Genomic DNA, 20,211 nt, shown 5'->3' with positions numbered 1-20,211 from the left:
TGTTCAGATCTGATGTGTTTTTTTTTTTTTTTTTTCTTTTAAGACACATCAAGGCTATTTGTAAAACTACTCCAGTGATAGGAGATTGTTTCAAATAATGTGTCATCGTGTGCACTGCATCTTCCAGGAATTGTGACTCTCTTTGATGCCAAGAGAATAGCTCGATTTCTGTTAGTCACTGAATACATTCAGACTGCCTGCTATTTCTCTGAAGCACTACAATTTTGTTGCTATTGCTACCTGAGTAATTAGCAGGATATACTATGAATCACTCAAGCAACTGGTGGTTAAACGGTCTGGTTTGGTTCGCTAACAGTATAGTGAAGAACAGAAGAGGCTTTAGGAAGAGGCCAGAGCAAGACATTCCCATCAGTTTGGATGTGTGTTATAGGGATTGATTGTAGTAGTTTCCACAATTTCTGAAAAACCTTGTAATAGTAAGATTGGCACTTGTGGAAACTGGGCGGTACTGGAGGGAATGCTCTTCTAGAGAGAGGTTCCCCGTCTTTCATTTTTTTCATGTTCATGTGGTGGCATTATATGGAGATTTGTGTAGTTCAGAGGGCAAACCCCCTGTGTTCCTCCATACCTTCCTCTTCTCTGCACCGGAGCTGTACGGGGCTTGCTGTGGAAGGGGTTTGGAGTCGCTGTCAATAGTTGCTTATGCAGATAGTGCAGGCAATGGTTACTGAGGACAGCAGGCACGCAGTGTTTTAAACGAATGGTCTGGCTAACACTACACTGCCCAAATAAATGAAAAATTAAATAGCTGTTTTCCTCGCTCTACTGCCAATTTCACCCAAACAATAGTTGTTTGTGTATAACACAAACGGTTGAATGGTACTTTTCTCATCCTTTCTATTTTTCCCCTTTACTTTGATTCCTGCCATTTTGCTGTTAAATTTATTGTTAATTTTATCACGTCTTCCTGTGTGCTAAAAATTATTAGAATTGACCTTGGCTGTTTAGTTTTGTGCAGGCTGTCTGCATAGCACAGTCCGGCACCAAGCAGATGCACTAAACATGCTCTGAACAAGTGTTGGTAAAATAAGTGCTGCAGAGCATGTGGAGCCCCGTGCTAAAGCAGTGATGCAGCTAAATTAGCTATTAACAGCCCAATCTAGTAACTTGCCTGGCTCTGTGCAGCAAGGGGATATGTCATGAAGATGTACCCATAAAGATAAATCATGTGTGTCTCTCAGCACTAACGAGATCCTGTTACTTTGATGGATTTTCTGTTGGCAGTCTGTAGAGATCTCCTTCAAGCTGCCTGGATTAATATGTGTCTAATACCTATAATAGCATCTTGACACTCAGTAGAGATTCATCTCTGAGCTGATTGATTTGGAGACAAACTGAGACATGCTCTGTCAAAGCATGTAAGCTACTAATAATGGATTTCTTCAAGTGTACCTATTTCTGCAGAAGTTTGTGGTGTTCACACTGGTTCAGGGTAGGAAATCTGCTTCTTGCTCTCTTTTAAACCATTTATCTCTTTGCAAATAAACCCTGCCGCAGGGTTAGACACCTTGGCTGGCTTGGGACATGGAGTAGCTGGGAGACTGCATTAATAAATCAGCTGTGTTGATGCTGGCCCTGCAGACAGACAAGTCGAGGGTGTCCATGCTGTGTTTTCGGCACAGATCGCACTCAGGGTGGATCTGTGGGAGCAGCTTGGGCCTGGAGGCAACAGTTCAGGGCTATTTATCATAGATGTCAATGTTTTCCCACATATTCCTTTTACCCAAAGAATCTTAACCAAATGGTCTCTTGACTTCGTATCCCTGCTTTGCCCTGCATCAGCCTTTTATCCATCAGCGTGCTAAGCTAAACTTAGTTTTGGACCAAATTCTTTCTCACCTTTGGGGGAAGAAAGTGGTGGAGAGAAGAAAGTTATTTTGCATGTGTGTCAGTGTTTCAGTCATGGCTTTGTGGCTAGCGTTGGAAGAGGAGATCGCTTGGCTCAGTGCAGCGTTAATGAAATATGGAAGGGATCACCTCGAGTTGCTATGTGGGCTGGCAGAAAAGCATGTACCATCGTTCTGCTCTTTTGGTGGCCTGTGGGCAAGACGTTACGGTCTGTAGCTGTATTTTCCTAAGGGCAAGAGACTGCTTTGCAAAATCTGTTTTTCTCATCACAGAGGGGCTCAGTATCCGCGCGTTAACCTGAAACCTTTTGCTGGCAGAAATAGTAGCACTGCTCTTAATTTAAAAGGGAAATAAAGTGAGGTTTGGAGATTGGTATATACATATATTTATGTGTACGTATGTATTTTTTAACTGTTGGAGTAAATCTTGTCCTCCTTTGTGATTTTTAAAAACTTATTTTAAGAAAACAAAAACCTCCCATCTCTGCTTCATGCTCCTTTAAGATCAAGGAGTTTGAAGTCATTGACTATGAAAAAGGACCCAAATCTACCCCAAACTTGGCAGCTTGCCATTCTATTTATTTCTGGAGTCTCTCCCTGGAGGTTTTATCTGCAGGAGGTTGCAACACTCCAGCCGAACGACATCTATCTTTCTCCACGCTCCTGACCCAGGTCACTGCCTTTATCAAGGGGGATATCTCCAGGCAAGGAGGGATTTCTAGAGCTGCTCATGTTCAGACAGATTTCACAGCCTTGCCTTTGTTTCTGGGGACTGTAGTTCTGCAGAATAAACTGGTTTTGATGTGATTTTTCTCCTAAATGCTCTTCTAGGGCAATATGTGCTGGCAAAATTGAGGATGTCTGTAATGACTGCTGTTATCTTGCTGTAACAGATACCTGTGACCTCGTCCCCTGGTCTGTTCCTTATATCTGTGTGCGCTGGGAGCTTGCAGGGTAAATGGCCACATCTGCAAAAGGAGGTGGATGTTTCAAATAGCATTGTTGCAGCATCTGGGAGCGAAGTACCGGGGAGCAATGTCCAGGCCCTAATGGTGTTGCCATGAAGGAAAATGCACTCACAATTAAGTGAGGTGCGCTCACAAACTTGCCCCACGCTGAGGCAGAGAGGGAAGGGGGCTCAGCTGTGGATGTTTTGTAGGTAGGAGCCATCCCCAGATTCCACTCCTCTGGGTTGAGCTGCTCATCTGCTTCTGTTAACCTGAGAATAGCAGCCTGGAAGAGTTTACTGGACACAGGTTATTTTTTTTGCCATGGAAGAAGAGCATCCCTTGATTTTTATGAGCCAGCAGTGATAGCACTCACTGCCTGCGTCACGGCTGACTGGACGGAGCGCTTAGTCAGACCAAAACTGGGATCCAGGCCTTTCTCAATTGAAGGGTTATTCCAGGAGATGACAGCACTGTCATGTTTGCTCTAAAAAATAGTTGCCCAAACCCCCATCTCCTTTTGCAGCCAGGAGCTGCCGTGGCTCTGCCTGGTTTTGTTCTGCCCAGAGATGTCCGTGTGTCCGTGTGCTGTGGGTGTTCTTTCCACAGGTCATTCTCCAGGGGGTTGTGCGCGTTTGTACCAATCTGAAGTAGCCTTAGACAGGAGGGATCTTCCAGAATACTCAGCTGAGATGGGGATGCTGTCTGGGAGCTAAATTTTGGCTGTTGACTTAGTGTACTGGCAGAGGTAGATGGTAATGGATCATCGAGCAATTATACAATACAAACAATTAAAATATATATAATGTATTATTTACATATATAATACAGAAACAACTATATTTTGCTGTTTTATTGTGGGATGATTTCTGCTAGGTTTTCTAAAGCTGCCTTGCATTTGCCTTTTCCATCCTCCAGCTGCTTTCAGACTATTCTGCAGTTCTCAATTTGAGGTGGAATTGTCTCAACTTTCCCTTTGATTTTGTCTAACTTAATTATTGCTGGTCCTGTGCACTTTCCAAAGAAAACTTAATATGATTGAAAAGCCAGCTTTTCCTTTAAAAGCCATTTGGAAGGAAAATACTTTGTGTATTTGAACCATGATTCCCATTTCATTGATGGGGAAGCTCGAAGCACAGGGATGTGAAAGGACTTGCCTCCTGCTGTAATTACAGCTTGATCCTGTGCACTCTGTTGTCGAGTAGTGGCTGGAGTAAAAGCAAGTCCAACTCTGTCTGAATACGAATAAATTAAGGAACCAATGAGCCTAAATTCCTTGAAGGAGGAGGAAGAAATCACAACTGTGATTTTGTGCTGTCCTCCTGGGTACAGTGCAGCTCTTAGGAGCTATTTAGAGCTCCCCAAAGAGGGTGTGGGGGAGAAAAAGCTCTGTCTCAAAAGCATATTTCTCCTTTTGTGTCCCAACATAATGCAATAAGCAATGACCCAACAAGGTTCTGATTCATGTTATGAATAGCGGAAGCAAAACAAAACTTGTTACAGTGGCAGGTTATGTTTACTCATCTAATCCAGCACCTAATCCAGCCTCTTTAATAAAGCATCATCACACCAACATCTACAGCAGGTCTTCAGGAGGAAATATAGTGGGAGGAAGGTTTTTTCCTTGTATGTGAATCTCTAAGCCACCTAACACATGCACTTTCCCTCACTGGCTAGGCTTTACCTGCATGAAAAATCAGCTGGAGGTATCAGTGGTCATCAGCAGCAATTTTGCTTTTCCCCATAAAACAAATTTAGGATTACTCGTTCTTAGTGGCTTTTTTTCATTAAAAGCAGAATGCTAAAGTAATGCCTGAGTGCTTCGGTGTTGCTATCTAAGACGTGCTTCATTTTCATAAGTATTTTTAGACTCTGTGTGTGGGGAGGTCAGAGTGGGTGGTTAGTGGGTTAGATAACATACTTCAAAATTCCCAGTGTGAACCGTGGGGGAAAACCAGTTTAGAAATCACATGCTTCAGCTATAAAGATACAGCTTGCCTTTTCTTCTTTCTCCTTTTTTTTTTTTTTAAGAAACTTTAAAATCTGTTAGCTGGCACGTAGTCTATTGTAGAGAAATGTAGCTATTGCTGGTAGAGCTGATATCCCTCAAGGAAAACTCACCCTTGCCAGCTAAGCTCATGGTTTTCATCTGGAGGTCTTGAATGTTGCATTTGCCAGGGCTGTCCTTGCAGTCCTACTGTAAAGGATCCTCTATGACTGATTCCTAAAAACCAGACAGATTTCCAGAGCCTGAAGTGGAAAAGTAGGTTGTCTTTACACGCTTAAAACAATTATTTATTTTTGGAAGGTGGATAGTGTGTTTCATCTAATAACATAAGCGATCTTCATTCTTTGAGCTTAAAGATATTGTTCACTTTACCATCACTTCCAAATATTGCTGGAGTCATCTATTACAAAGAATAAAAATCCTTTAAAGGTAAATAACTCACCTTTACAGACACAGAAACTGAGTCTGAGAAAGGCTGAGTCAGAGCTGCTTGCACTTTGCCTACACACAATCTCTGCACCTTCGTAATTGCTGCGTTGGAAAACCAAATACCTAAAAGGGTGTAGTTGTCCTAATGCCAACAAAATGTGCTGACAAACAGGTGCATTGTCTATCTGGCTTTGGTTTGTAGACCTAGTAACAGCATTTGGGCCTTTTTAGAGATAATTGCATTTCTGCTCCCTTAACTAAGCCAGAGGTTCAGAGGTGTGCCACGCAAAAATCCCTTTCTGAATTGTTTTATAGGAGTTTAAAGCCCAAGGTCAGGGCTTTAAACCCATCCCTTGGTGAGGCAGTCCTTCTGCACTCTCCCTTCAACTTGAGGAAGGGACTGTAGGTGGAGGAAAGAGCCGCATCCACGTTCTTTACATCCAGTTACAGCTATCTGAAACCAGAGATTTTTCAGATCCGAACATGAATGGACCAAAGTGGAATGTTTTCATTTCCAATGGGCTTTAAGCCAAGTAAATATTAGTCGATCCAAACTAGTTTTGAAATTAAATTATTCTTATTTGTTGGAGCATTCCAGAGAATGACTTTGATCTGTCTGTACTTTCACCAAAGGGATATTGGCAGGCTGGCCTCCCATTTCTAGCCATTCGGGATGAAAGAGGGGTTATAATAACCACCTTGTGTGGCAGTGATACTGAACAGATGACATTTTTTGGACAATATTAAATGAATAAAGGTAAACATACTTCAATTAAAATGTTTTTGGAGGCTGAATGCAATAGTCGTGTTGGAAAGTCTTCTATGTGGGTTGGAGGAATTTGGCTGCATTTGTAACTGATTTTCTTTAACTCCAAAGACGTCTGAAAGAGAGGGGTTTGTTCTTGGCATTATTTCCTTTTCAAATAAATACGTTGTTTCAATGTAACTTTTAAAAATCAAATTAAAATTGGCAGTGGCCAATAAAATTGTTAATAACTGGGAAGTAGAGATGTGTGTTGAAGGAGGACGGTCTTTCTTATTTAGTGCTTTGCCCTTTTCCTTCTGGGATCTCGGATCACATCAGGCACGGTGAGCTGAGCCGTGCACTGTACGGCTAAGAGGTAGCTCAGAAGACACCTGAAAGTAAACTGAACCACACAGCAGTGAACTGGCATGTTATCAATCTTGCTGAAGATATTTGGAGACAACTTAAAATTTCAGTTAAAGAACCCACCCCCCAAAGCAGGGCCACCTTCAAATTTGGGTCGGGCTGCTCCACAACTAAAGTTCGGGTATCTATACAAGAAGGTCAGCTTTTTTTTTTTAAGCCCCAGCTTAGACAGGTTTCAGGTTATGTTTGCTGTTCAGATTTTTTACATGTATTTACGTGTCTTGTCAATCGCTGTACATATAGCTTCTGCAATAACACTGCAAATTAAATTGCTTTTCCTTGATATGGAGGTGACTGTTTTGCATGGATAGAGAGGTGTCTTCTCGTGTGCGCTCTGTGCGGCTTTGCTTTTCTTTCTCAGATTTCCGAGTTAAATAAAAGAAAAACCTCCTTTAACAGATACTACGTTAAACAATCAGTCCTGTTGATGGGTGTCCTGAAATGTCACCTCCATTTTAGGTCCATTTAAGTACTTTGTGTGTTCATGCCTTAAGGGAGGAACAGTTTGAACGAAGACCGATATAAAAACTAAAGCACAAAGGGTTTGTAGGTTAAAACTTCAGCTTTTTTTCTTTCACATCCGCTCAAGACTGGATCCATTTGCTTGAAATGGAATATTTAGTTTTCAACTCAGCATGTGAACTGGTCATGCTTGAATTTAAAGCTTGATTTATTTCTTTTTGCACCTGTTTTTATTTTAACACTGACTATGTACATTATATACTTTTGCTACATGGTTCCTTTCTCCCCAGCTGGAAGTCTGGTCTGATGATATCACATGAGACCTTCCTAAAATGTACATTTGTAACTCTGCAACCTCTGGAGCTGCAAACTAGACTCCCTGCTCCATTCATCTTTTTTGAATTAATAGTTTTCTTTCCTGTGTGTTATAAGACTGACTCACATATTTGTTTTGAAGACCAGGGGTTGGTTGTATACTGTGATGCAAAACCTTGTTTCTATCAAAACAAGGTGCAACCCTGCCCCTGGCAAGAAGTACCAGGCAGGCCAGATCAGAGGAGGAGAACCGGACATGAACTTGGAGGAGGAAGCTGTGGTGGGGCGTATAAGGAGCTGAGATGAGGGAGAATGGGGGGAGACGTGAGATGGAGCGTGGGAAGCGATGCTAATGCGGCACGCGTGTACGGGCCAGCTTGGAAGGCTGGGATTCTTCTGCAATAGTTATATTTGACAAAGAGATGGGAAGAACTGAGTAATCTTAAGGAGAAGTTTTTAAATTAAATGCCGTGCGTATTCTATTGGATATGCAAAGTAGAATTATATAAATCTGCAAGAATAATAACAACAATAATAAAAAAAATGTATTCCAGATTTGCAGCCTTAACCATGTGCTCAGTGGGGTGGTGGCAGAGAGCTGGCAAATGCAGCTGCAGCGTAAAACTGGGGCATCCAACTGGTTTTGATCTTGATAGGAAAGGGGCAGAAGGTCACGACACAGTCTGTTTTTATCAGTGCCTCAGATTTTATATAATTCTTTGGGCTGATAAACAATGTATGGTGAGGTCAAATGAACATGCTTTGCTTAGTGCTGTAGTAACTGGAAGCTATCCTCTTCCCTTGCTTTCCCTTCCCCATGAAAAACTGAAGTTGGTGGATATTTTTCCAGTTCTTGTCCATGCAGGTGTATTTACTGTATCCTGTGCTGGGTTAACCGTGATAACCGTGGGTGCCCTTTAGGGACATAATTTTGCTGACAGCAGAGATGAGCGAAATGATAGAATATACTGAAACAAACTCTCCCTTAAAACTAAGCAGGAGTTTTCAGCCAACAAATCACGAGAGACTTACTTTCAGAGCTTGAAGAACTCCTTGTTTTGATAATGTACAAAGCTTTTCACCAAGGCATGAGCTTATAGATGAGTGAGAAGAGCTACCACTGTCTGTACAGCCACAGTTACTGGTTCTGGTTTTGTTTTTTTTTTTTCTTTTTATTTTCGTTGGGAAGGTGGAAGAAATTTCAGTGGATATGAAACTTTTGTATCTTTGCTTATAGATTGCAGATGAGAGATGCGTTCAATGGTTAAGTTGGTTACAGTGGCTCGCTTGGACGGGCAAAATGTGAACACTTAAGCAAGGATTTGGGAATTTTTTCAGATTTATGAAGACAGAGGCAATTTCAGGCCGCTATCCTTATTCTCTTGTTTTCGCTGTGCGTGTGGGGGGGGATATGTATGTATATGTGTATATGCATGTGTATAAAAAGCCCTGTGTGGGGTGCGTGCTCATGTTTGTCAGACTTCGCATGATTTCACCATATTAAGTTGCTATTTTGAATATACCCTTAGAGATTTCTACACATCTCTTCCCAGATCTGCGCTCAACATATTTTCTAGCTGGTTGGCTGGCTGTCATGCTAAAGATGGCTTATATATCTGAAAATTAGGTTGGGCCCCGAGTTGTGTTAAAGGGGTGTATGAACAGGAGCCTCGTAGGTAGAGAAGTTTTATTTTATATGATGCAGTTCTTGCAAACATAAACCTAACCTTTTTTCTTGCCCCTTTTTTCTAGGGTGACTCTGTTATTACAGTGCACCTGACTGAGGAAGACAAAGTTGAAGATGATGTAGTTTTTTACATGGTCTTCACTGGATCAACTGTCCAACACTGCACAAGCACGAGAAAGATTAATCCTGGGAGTCTGGAGACAATTTCTCCTGGTAACAATTGTTTGTTTTTGTATATCAGTGTATGAGTCTATGAAATTTGGTTAATTCAAGAGGACTTAAATGTAACGCTGTTTTGATTGTCTTTTTCCTCATTTACACACAGAGTAGAACGTGTGGTTTGGATGACTGCTCTTGCGTTTTAAAAAATCTCTCACTCGATTTCACTAGAATTATGATTCTGAGAGTGTAATTATTTAATGTGTAACTATGAGATTCTAGTGTAGAAAATACACAGTTATATTTACACATTTAAAAAGCTTTTAAATGTGAGCAAGATAATGGAAGACACGTGTGCCAGGTTAGAGGTGCTGTTGTCCAAATGGTGTATAGCCCGGTAAGTCCTAGCTACGCTTAGGATCCCCTTAACTCAGTAAGGTTCATTGCTGTAGTCCTGGTGAAATACAACTCTTTTCCACTAAATCCTGTCACGCAGATCAGAGCCAGCACAGAGTTTCTGAAACTCTTGCAGTGGCAGGCAATGTGTGGTGCTTGGTGCCGTCCCTCCAGCACAGCCGGTTCAGATCGGGTGGGTTTTCACATTAAAGCCCACCGTTCTTTTTAAGCCTTCGTGCCATTAACAAAACAAATCGGCGCAGCATTTTCCGCCGGTGACTTCAGGACCGTGGGAATGAGCGTGTTCCAGGCTGCGGTCCTTACCATTAACCTTTCATTCTGACTTGTTGCTATGCAGCACATTGATACTAGTGTGAGAAAAACGCCTGACATTTTCACTATACACAGTATAGCTGAAGCAGTCAAGTGTATTTCTTGGGTTTGCCTTTTTAACTATCTCATAAGCATTGTTTTATGAGAGATGCATGTGAAGTAAAATTTGGGCTAAAGAGTGTTTTTTTTTCTCCTGGGAATGAGTGGCTAAAAGTTGCCCACTGTACTTTTTCATTTCCTCCTCTTTGTGCTGTTCAGGTTCTTCAATTGGCTTGGGAAGAGAAGTCTTTTTACGGTTGCTGATGGCTGGAGCCTCATGCAATCAATTAGATTAGCGCTTATTTTCTCCCAGAGGAGGGAGAAGGGGTAGCTCCTTCCCTGCTTTTGTGTGGCGGGCGCGGGGCTCTGCCAGCCCCGTTTGCGATGACCTCACCCCTCCCTTGGGACCGCGGCTGCGTCGCTGAGAAAGGAACTGAAAAGCTTCAGTGTTCCCCTTCAGCCCGTGCGGGAACCGCGTACTTGATGGGATTTCCGGGAGGGAGCGATGCTTTCCTATCACTGCTGGCCCTGATGTCCTCGGATGCGCCGGGGCGGTGGCTGCCAGGCGGTACCTGGGGTGATGCTCTGGGCTCTGCCTGTCCTGCTGGCCCCAGATGCAACTGAATCACTGGGGAGGGCTCCCTGGGACTCATTTTGTGGGAAATCTGGCTCTGTTCATGATACAAAGGGAAAGGCGGAAATTGCTCTCAATAGTTCCTTTAGTTATAATGGTCTTTTTTTTTGACCCAAGAGTCATGATCCTGTGGCGTGGGATGCTTGATAGGGATGGGCACTTTCCCAAAATACAGCTTGTATCAAAGATTTAATGGACCATTTGGAAAAGTAGTCCCATTCCTGCCAGATGGCACTGTCCGGGGCCGTGGTGCGAGGGAAGAGGTGACATCTCAGATGTAAAGCAACCATTCGGATAACACCATCTTCTTTGTACCTCATTTTGGAGAAGCTACCTGAGAAAAAAAGGCTAGTGGTAAAGGGGGTGCTGGGGAGAAGCAAAATGGGAAAAACCAGTTTTCTCACACCTTGTGCTGACACCGATGTGTTTGTCCAGTGTTGCTTTAGCACTGACTACTCTGATTTCAATAAGAGCGTGACTTATTTCAACTCAGCTCTTCCTACTCCTCCTCCTTCCTGAGCTCGACAGTGAATTTGTAATCATGTGTTTACCCTGTATATTTGGCCAGTTGCCTTGGAGATGCTTGTGGTGACTCAGAGCTGGCGTTGTTTGACCTCGCTGCAGGATTAGCCATGAACAAGAGGCAGTGTGTGGGAGACCAGCCCTTGTTTGAACATCCAGGCCCGGGCACTTAGTAAATGCTCTGCAAGGGAACTCTTGCAAACAGCTTTTAGCCAAAATCTTGTCCTTCGCTTCCAGCTTTGAGCTTCTTTCCTTTGTCTGTGCGACTCCAGATGTGTTGCACATCCTGGGAGCAGAGCCGCTCCTTGCGGACAGCTCAGGTGGATGCAGGAAGGGCTTATTCACTCAAGAGCATACCGAGCCTCTCTGCTTGCCTGCCTTGGACCTCCTCTGCTTCCCTTCTGGGCTTGGAGGCTCCTTCCTCATCCTCGTCCCAAGGCCTCAGTTTCATATGGTCCCCTGGAGATTTCAGATTAAGCCTGGCAGGGGCTGGGGTGAAAGGAGTAACCGTAATTCTGTTAAAGCTAATGTAAAAACAACACCGATGTTGTTTTTTTTTTTCTTGACTTTGTCGGTAGTTTTGGTGATGTATGGAGGCGTAAAAAGAGAAATTATTACATTTGCTACCAAAATTAAGTAGAATGTTTTAGGAAAGCTTTCAAAGGAAATCACATTAAAAAAAAAATCTCAGCAGTATAATGTGGTTTTAGATGAGAAATTGAAGAAAATGGAATGGAAATATAAACTGTCACAATACCTCCTAAATTCTCATTGTGTGTGAAAATACTCTATATCCTGAAAGACTTTACCTAAATAAAAGCCTACAACAGCAGAGTCAAATGACTGCTGCATTTTATATAATTACTAGAGAAATCTGCCTCTTTCATATGATGTCTTTATCATCAGCCTTAAACATTGAATATATAGTTAACAGTACTACTCAAACATAAGCTTTTATTTCTGTGCATAATAAAAGTCTTCTGACTAAATTTATGGGAGCAGCTTTTTTTAACTGAAGATGTGGCTAAATGTAGATTCAAACTCAAAGGATTAAATACTGCCTGTGTTTTTGCACTTTTTCCGAAGGATGAGGTGGGGCGGTTATCCTGCCCCTCTACTGACTGTGTTAGAAATTTAAGGGAAATAATTTTCCCTTGTAAGGAACAGATTCTCACCTAAGCTGATCTGTCATAACTTGAAGTATCAAAATAAGGTACTGAGTTACAAGAATTAGGCAGCAGATGATGCTTTTTGTGCTTCCAGTAGCTCTTTTGCCAGCCTAAGGTCAAACCAGATTACATCATCCAACTAAGTTTCTGTTTGCCTTGGTGAAAAGGTACCAAAACCTTATTTAACTGTTGCTTTACTGTTGCTGTTAAGATGCTTCTATTTCTAAATGGTCTGGTTCAAATTCTCCATAACTGAAGAAGTTTTCCTCAGAACCAGAGGCACTGTGTAGTTCTGCAGGACAATTTCAAACACTGTCTCATCAGACACTTCCCATGCTAAGGTCCGTCTGTGTGGCGGGCAGAGATGCTGTGGTGCTTGATGTTGCTCTGGTTTGGATATCATTAGCTGAAAAAGCCTGGTCGCTGGAGTTTGGGTATTAAAATACCAAAGGTCCAAGCAGGGAAGGACGCAGAGAGGTGGTACCAGCCCTGCTGCTGTGTCTAAACTGTTGTTGCTGCTGAAATTTTATAGCTGGGGATGGATGTGTCCACTTATGCCACAGATGCACATCCTACTTAGTGTTGGTCATAAGGGCTTGCTGAAAAGCTCAGTTTATTACTGTAGAAACTGGGTGTCTCATAATCTTTAATATCTTTTTTTCTTCCCGGCATCTCTGCAGAGTAGGGAGGGTAACTGACACACTGAACGGCCAGGCAGATTGCGCATGGAGTGTAGAAAGGAGGGAAGTGAAACTTCATTGCAAGACGGCAGCCTCATCGCCTGCCTCTGCTGCTAGAGCAGCTTCTTCCCCCGCTGGAAAAAAGATTCCCTTGTAATAAAAAGCCTCAAAGCATGATCCAGCAAACAAACCAACAGAAGGAGGAACCTCATCCCTGTCCACATGAGTCTAGAGCCCTGACCACAGCCTGCCGTGGGCAGCGGAGGCGTCTTGGCATCAGGAGCTCTGAGGCAGATTTGGGGAGAACTTTCTTGCAGGAGAGAGCTCAGAGCGAGCTGGTGTGTGGGGAGCTCGCGTATTTGTGCAGTGCATCTAGTGCAAGTTGTGTGCCGTCGCGGTAACGGCTGCATTACTGGGCGCTAACTTTGCTTTGCATTTGGAGACCGGAGCGTAGTATCTGGGAAACGGAAGCTCAGTGGAGGAAAATGAGGAGAGTCAGTCCAGTACTCTTAAGCCCAGAGCTGCAGCAGGTCCTAACCAAGCAAGTGAAGGGTAATAAATACCCTGTCTATAAGCTGAGTCACTGAAACAATAAGTAAGGTAATTTTGTGAGATATAATTGCCTTCATGTGCACTGTTGCAATGTGTTACAGCACTCTCAGCCTTTGCTCTGTAATACCTAAATCACTTTTTCTTGTTCATCTCAGAAGGTGCAGGATTCTTGTATGGGTTTCAAAGGGGAGGAGGGGAAAAATTTAGAGGTGGGAAAAGGGCCTCAGAGACTGTCTGTCTGCTGGTAGCTGGTTGCCAGCAGTTTCCCCAGGGCTGAAACACTCCAGTTTACTCCAAATGCCTTGACTCTCAGGGAGCTTTTTCTCTGTGCTTGAGCTAAGGTGGAGAGGCAAGTTGTGTCTTTTACTTGTTCTTAATTCCTGCAGTTCTCACATTTTTTTTTCCCCCTCTACTTTCCTCCTGCTATTTAAAAGGATAGACTAAAATTAATTTCAATTAGCTTGGAAATATCTTCATTTCAAACTTATTTTACTGTGAAATCCTTTACATATGTTCATGTTTTATTCTTTTCTACCACAGACTGTGTTTTCCCCTAGGAAACAACTTTTCATAGAAAAAGCTGTATTTCATGAATTACAATCTTTGTACTGGTAGACCAAAAGGGTAAACAAGTTGCATAACAAATGACCACTTGGCAATACCAGTTGTGGATTTGAAAATACTCTTAATTATGAAACAAAAAAAAGCCCTAAAATAGAATAAAATAGCATAGCCAAGAAGACTTTTTGCAGTCCATCCTCTTTGGTGTACTTAATTGCTCTAGGCAGTTTAATTAAAAGGAAATGATGCCAGTTCTAAATGACATCAGTCACAGGAAAAAGTGATTGAATCTGTATTGAAATTATTTATGATGTAATGTGTGGGGTCTTACACTTCTATAGATTTTTAGGACATCTGCAGTATAAAGGACCTTAAAAAAACCTTTCTACACTCTCTATATTGATAGTGGAGGGTTTAAAATGAAAAACAAAGGCTCCTGTCTGTGCTGGTACTGTGCCTATGTATTTCATAAGGTTTCCTGTGTTGCAAGTGTGAATACAATAACTGTGTAAATCACACAAATGCACTTCAAATATAGGCTCTGATTTTCAGAACCAGAATTTGGGGTTTCTGAAGGAGAAAAGAAGCACTTCTCAGATGTCCACAGGAGATCCTTCAGTTTCCCTGTCCACGAGCCACCAGATGGCAACATCTCTTGGATGCAAATCCGAGATACTCGATGAGATTCACCACATTTGTTGTCTGGCTTTCCTGTCCTGCTTAAATCTTTTTGTAAGAACTCTTTCAACCCAGCTCCACCATGGTAACTCAGAGGATGCAATTAGCACCAGAGTCCTTAGTCACCTACCAGGCAAACCCAAACATGTGCTTCCAGCAGGGCTTTAAATAGCCGCACAGGCTGGGGTCCTATTGTTTGATAGCTCAAATGTGAATTCGGAAAATAGGAGGTTTGGACAGGATTTCCACTTTTAGAGGAGTAGGAAATGAAATCATGTTTTAGTAAAGCTCTGTTTAGGGGTGTTTTGTCTCCATGTGTGACTTGTTTAATGAGAAAAAGTCCAAAGAGTTTTGCTGCTGCCCTTTTAACCCCACCCCAGATCACAGCCGCAGGTACTAGTTTGGATGGCCAGGTCTCAGGGTACACATTAACTTGTCTGTTAATTGCTTACAGTGCAGATCTCTACCTTTTCTTCTGCTCATTGTTTGGCATCATTAACATGTAGAGGAGGCAGTGCTATCGTACTGATGCATCTCATCTTTTCGGGGATAAGTGCAGACCAGAACCCCGAGTTCTTCATTTTTTGTTCTTATGTATTGCCCAAAGCAAGTTTCAGTAAGTGACCCAGTAAGGAATTTGTTCGTTGAAGAGTTGTTGTCTCATTTGAAATAATTTTGAAAGCGTGGTTTTATGTGAAGATTCACTTTATCATGCCAGCAGCAGCCGCTGTGCCCATCTCTGCAAAGACTGAAATAGTTTTTTAATTTCTGTGGTTTTCCTGCAGTACACTGGCACTTCTCAAAACAGCTCCAAGTAGCACATTGTTTCCAAAGTAACTGAGGAGCAGGAGGAGAAATGGGGTAAAATGCAATGCAGGAGGAATTAAGGGATGGGTTATTTGACTTTTATCACGGTTAGGCTAGCATATGAATGACCTAATTTCATACCGTGGCAAAAAAAAAGAAAGAAATCCAAAACATATAAAGAAGAGAAGTCTAGCTGCACACATGAAAAAGTTATTCTCTGCAGTCTGGGGTGTCAACAAGCTAGAAACGCACTGTTGTATTTGTCAGAGGAGTTAAAATTTGAACTGGGAGACTGCTGGATGGTAACAGTGTGGCGGTGTTCACTGTTTCGTCGCTTGCTTTGGATTGCTATTTTGGGCAAAGGGCCTGATCTCTGGTGAAGGCTGAAGGCAATCGGGGCTGTTCTGTGGCATCGCGGATCTGATCGCATTGCAAAGCACGGAGATTTCCTTTCTGTGGGTGTGCTCATCTGTGTGATTTATTCAGTTGCATGTGTTTTCAGCCTACCAAATTGCAAACCTTTATAAATAGGCTTATCACTCTTCCTGACACACCCAGGCATTTTTTTGCCTTTTTAATGAGTCAGACAATTTTCTGTTCTACTTCTGGGGAAGGTGTCTGACAGCTACAGCAGCAGATAGTCGAATGCCCCGATGCTTGCAAAGTGCACGACTTGGTGCTTAACCCGTGCTAGGAGAAAGCCCCACTGCCTACCAGCTGGAGCAGAAAAGAGATGATCAAGAGAAATGGTGTCTGTTTTGGCACTGCCCAGAGCTCTTTGTGATCTTGGGCAAGTTACTTAACCTCATAAAAACAGATTTGGGCTTGTTTTACAGATGATAACCGCTTATCTCCTGAGAGTGCCAGAAAGCTTAGCTCACTTTTGCTAATGCCCTGGGAAAAAGGGCTATTGAAGTTTAGGTATTAGTCTAGGCGAAGGAAGCAACAGTCTTTGATATGGAGAGAAGCACTGCCCCACCAATGGTTCCTTCAGAAGGTTCATGTGTTGGGGACTTGTTTGCTTACATCGTTCCTGTAGTGGTTTCAAAGTAGGGGCAGAGACCTCTTGAGCAATATTTTCAGTATTGGCCATGCATGTTACTTACTGGCTCCTCTTTCGTTTGAACTGTTTGCCAAAAGTCAGAACCTGTCCCAGACTCTTACCCCCCCGAATCTGACATCTTCTCAGATGTAGGGAAGGAGAACATCAAAGCGCTGCGAGCGGTTGCCTTTTCGAAGAATGTTCCCCAGGGTTTAGAAGGATGCTTGTTTGATCCTGTTAGATGAAAATGGATCATCAGCTCCGTCACCTCCTTTTCAAGGCTGTATTAGATGTCTGGGGGAGTTTCAAGAGAACCATCGTTGGCTGCAGATCAGGACGTGGCCTGTTTGTCACCTCCCCTTGAGTTGCATTGAACAATCCTGTAGCTCTGCTTACTTTAGGGGCTGGTGTTTCACGTATGCTTCATCCAATGGAACTTTGTATATATCCGTGAAGTACCGGTTTAAGGAGACCACGTGTCTTGACTGAGGTTTTCTCTAGTTATTGTCATGATGGAGGAGTATTTGCTATCCCACAGAAGAGTTGTTTGGCTTCATGACAAGGAAATGACTGTCCCAAAGTGTTTCTTTTTACCTGCTCAGAGGCTGCATTTGCCTTCTGCTTCAATCCTGAAAGTCCACTGCATTTCTGGCAGAGTAGCTGTAGTCTAGGTTATTTTGCAGATGGGATTCTTATGGGAATAGACAGAAAATAGTTCGGGGGGGGAAAAAGGTTTACCTTTTCTCATGCTGTTAAGGAGTCTTTTATTATGATTTTTTTAACTCTGCATTCTAGTGAACTTCTAGTGCTTCGCGTGAGGGAGAGCCAAGTTCACAGCACTTGAGTCAGCTCCCGTAGGGTAGTGCAGCGTTCTCAGCAGGCTGCATGCAACGCGCTGCTTTTGTGGAGGTTTTAAACAAAATCAGTAAGTCTTACCAGCGCCTTACTCTGATGTCCTGAAGAAGATGAGCAAAGCAAGAAGGTGGAGGGGTGTATGCTTCTCAACTGCATTAAAGGCAAGTTCCCCTGAAGTTGTACTGTGTCTTTGCTTCTCCCTTGAACATTTGAGGCTTCTACTGTGAGGGTGAGTGGAGTCTGTGAATGGGCTTCATCCGGGCTGCTGAGATCCCTGCCACTGCCCATCCCGTTGGCTGGTGATGTATCACAACGCACGTGCGGTATTTCCAAGATCAGTAGAACTAGGTCATCCTACCTTTATTCTTTTTTTTATAACATCAATACTAGTAAATCTATTCCTTCAGCTTTTACATCATTCTCTTGCTAATAGATGTCTGGTGCTGATGGAAAGACGTGTTCTCACCTTACAGCTTCAGAGCCTCCCAGTTGTATTCAGCTGTTGCAGCAACATCCATGTGTTTTTCTCCCCTTCTACGCTTGTCTTTGGTACCTTTCCAGCTCTATTTGCTCTCCTTGGGAAGCTGCACAGCCTTGTCTCTGATGATGTTGGTGCTACCCGCAGTGTCCTAGTAGCAGTTTTGACCTTTCAATTAACTTCATGATGACCTCTTTCAGCAGACAAAACCTGTAAAGATGCCAAAAGCCTCAGAACAGATTTGGAAGGTTGGCTGAAAGACCATGAAGATTAGGGACATATTTTTCCTTTTGTCAGGGAAATCAACAGCAAAGAGCCCCGAGACGAAGGAAACTTTCCCACTGACCACAAATAGGGGCTTAAATTGAATTTTCAAGCCTTTAAAAATAAATCGTCATTTTGTATTTAATGAAGCAGGGTTTCATGAATGTAGTAGTGTGCTGAGGTCATGGGCAAAAAGAAGCTTTTCCAGTAATTAGTGCAGGGTCCATGCTGTTCTGGCAAAAACAGCCATGACGTCAGTCTGAGACTGGAACAAGAAACTGTGCCGCACGGTGAACTTGAAACACAAACCTTATTATTGAAGGGGCATGTCTGACAATTACAAGTGCTGGGTGTGTTGGATTCATAGTATATTTTTCCTTTTAAAATTACAAAGAGGTGTTTTGGGGTTTGTTTATTTTTTTCTTTTAGTTTCTGAGACAATGGAATTGCTGCCATGCCAGGGTATCCTTTCTCCTGTTTCCCCTGCCCTAAATAAAGTTATCAAACTTCCAACCTTCTTGTTTTGTAAATATGGAAAGTGGCCATTTCCATGTTTTTATTTAGCAGAAGCAGCTTGGTTTTAGTTTTGGCACGTGAACCCGAATGCAAAGGGTAGGTGTGGTGGTGAGTGTGGGATCTGAGGGCATGCCCGGGCACGTCGTGCTCTTGTAGCCATTTACGCCTTTGTTTTAGGTGAAATTGCGGAGCTTTCAGTACAAGCCAAGTGTTGTGACAGCATCTGGAGTTTGTGGTTTTGCAGCACTCTGATTCTAGTTTCTAGTGAGTTACTGGAGTCCTGTGGAGCTGGAAAAGAAAAGTTTGACCGTATAATCTGGCTTTTGGTACGTTAGCAAAATCTTCGCTTGAATTACTTAATGCTTTTGAATTTACTTGTTGCTGATCAGAAATAGCCAGGTCAGATAAGTGTGGCTTGTATTTCTTGGTTTATATTGTGACAGAAGAGTTACACATCTCTGACTTTTAAAGTGTATCAGAAATACTTATCTGTGATGATACATATAGATTCCCAAAGTAGTGTTTAATTTAGAGTTGTGACCTTTGATAACTTGCTCTTCCCTGATTTAATGTAAAGACGATGTGTGTCAAAGGAGTTGCTCAGTTGTGTTTCTTTAGCGCATGCAATTGTTCTTTTTTTTTTACCGTTTCCCTTGGTTTTATTTTGCAGGCCATGACTGCTGTGAGACGGTGAAGGTGGTACTTTGTGCCTCTAGAGAAGGTCATCCTGTTCTGGTTGTGGCAGAAGAGAGTTTCCAGTTTGTCCAGGATGAAGCCTATGATGCCGCCCAGTTTCTGGCCACCTGTGCCGGCAACCAGCAGGCATTAAATTTCACCCGATTCTTGGACCGGTCGAGACCACCTGCTGCCGACGTGGACTTTTTGGACGAGAAAGTGGCTTTGGCGTTTCGACACCTGAAACTGCCGGCAGAATGGAACGTGCTGGGAGAGGACCAGTCCCTGAGCGGTGAGGACCTCTAGGGCACATGTGAGACTCACAGGTCGGGAGAGAGGTAAAAAACCTGTGAGAAAGGGTTCCCTGCTTTGGGAACCCTCCACGCAACTTTCAAAAGGTGTGTTGGCCTCTGTGCTCGGAGATGGGACATGGTACGCACCAGCGTGCCTCTACTACATCTCCAACCTATGCTTTGCACTTCAGCTGCCTTAAAATATATAAAGCACTGATGTTTTCGCTATTTCTTCTCTTATGAAATAGCACAAGCTGTTGTAAATGCTCAGTGTTGTTTTAAAACACACCCAGAAGGGTTTCTGAGGTTTCTTGAAGGAAGCCTGTCTGCGTGTAGAAAGTCTGATGCTCCTGGGAATATTACATTTGTGCCACAAAATTGGCACTTTTGGTAAATGTCGGTTTTACCAAACATGTGAAAAGTGTCTGGAACACGTAAAATACATCTGATGTTTCTTGGAGAAGCTGGAGGTCTGTCCCTGAAGATTCGTGTCCCTGGTTGTACACTGGCTGGGCAAACACAGGCATTCCCCAAAATAAGCCTGGACAGTTTTGCAAATAAAAGATGGTGAAGGTGGGAAAGCCTGACCCTTAACCACAGCAGCGAGGGCTACTGAGAGCTTATAAATAAACCCTGAGGCTGGCCTGAAGTCTCTGGTGGCTGTTGAAGCA

At 42.9% G+C, this 20,211-nt stretch overlaps 1 protein-coding gene across 6 annotated transcripts in view; it reads left to right on the top strand.

Moving 5' to 3' along the window:
- AKAP13 (A-kinase anchoring protein 13) overlaps positions 1 to 20,211 on the top strand; it is a 217,853-nt gene that overhangs the window by 72,889 nt on the left and 124,753 nt on the right. For 5 of the 6 annotated variants that reach the window (XM_075100605.1, XM_075100604.1, XM_075100603.1 and 2 more), the window contains exons 5-6: positions 8,953 to 9,100; positions 19,243 to 19,539. In XM_075100605.1, coding sequence (XP_074956706.1) covers positions 8,953 to 9,100; positions 19,243 to 19,539 — 445 coding nt within the window. The remainder of the gene's footprint in view (positions 1 to 8,952; positions 9,101 to 19,242; positions 19,540 to 20,211) is intronic. The other variant, XM_075100606.1, reaches the window with a different exon arrangement.

The sequence above is a fragment of the Phalacrocorax aristotelis genome, chromosome 7 (genome assembly GCF_949628215.1).
Source record: "Phalacrocorax aristotelis chromosome 7, bGulAri2.1, whole genome shotgun sequence".
Taxonomy (NCBI): domain Eukaryota; kingdom Metazoa; phylum Chordata; class Aves; order Suliformes; family Phalacrocoracidae; genus Phalacrocorax; species Phalacrocorax aristotelis.
Note: the sequence above shows the minus strand (reverse complement) of the source record. Positions and strands in the feature narration are given on the sequence as shown.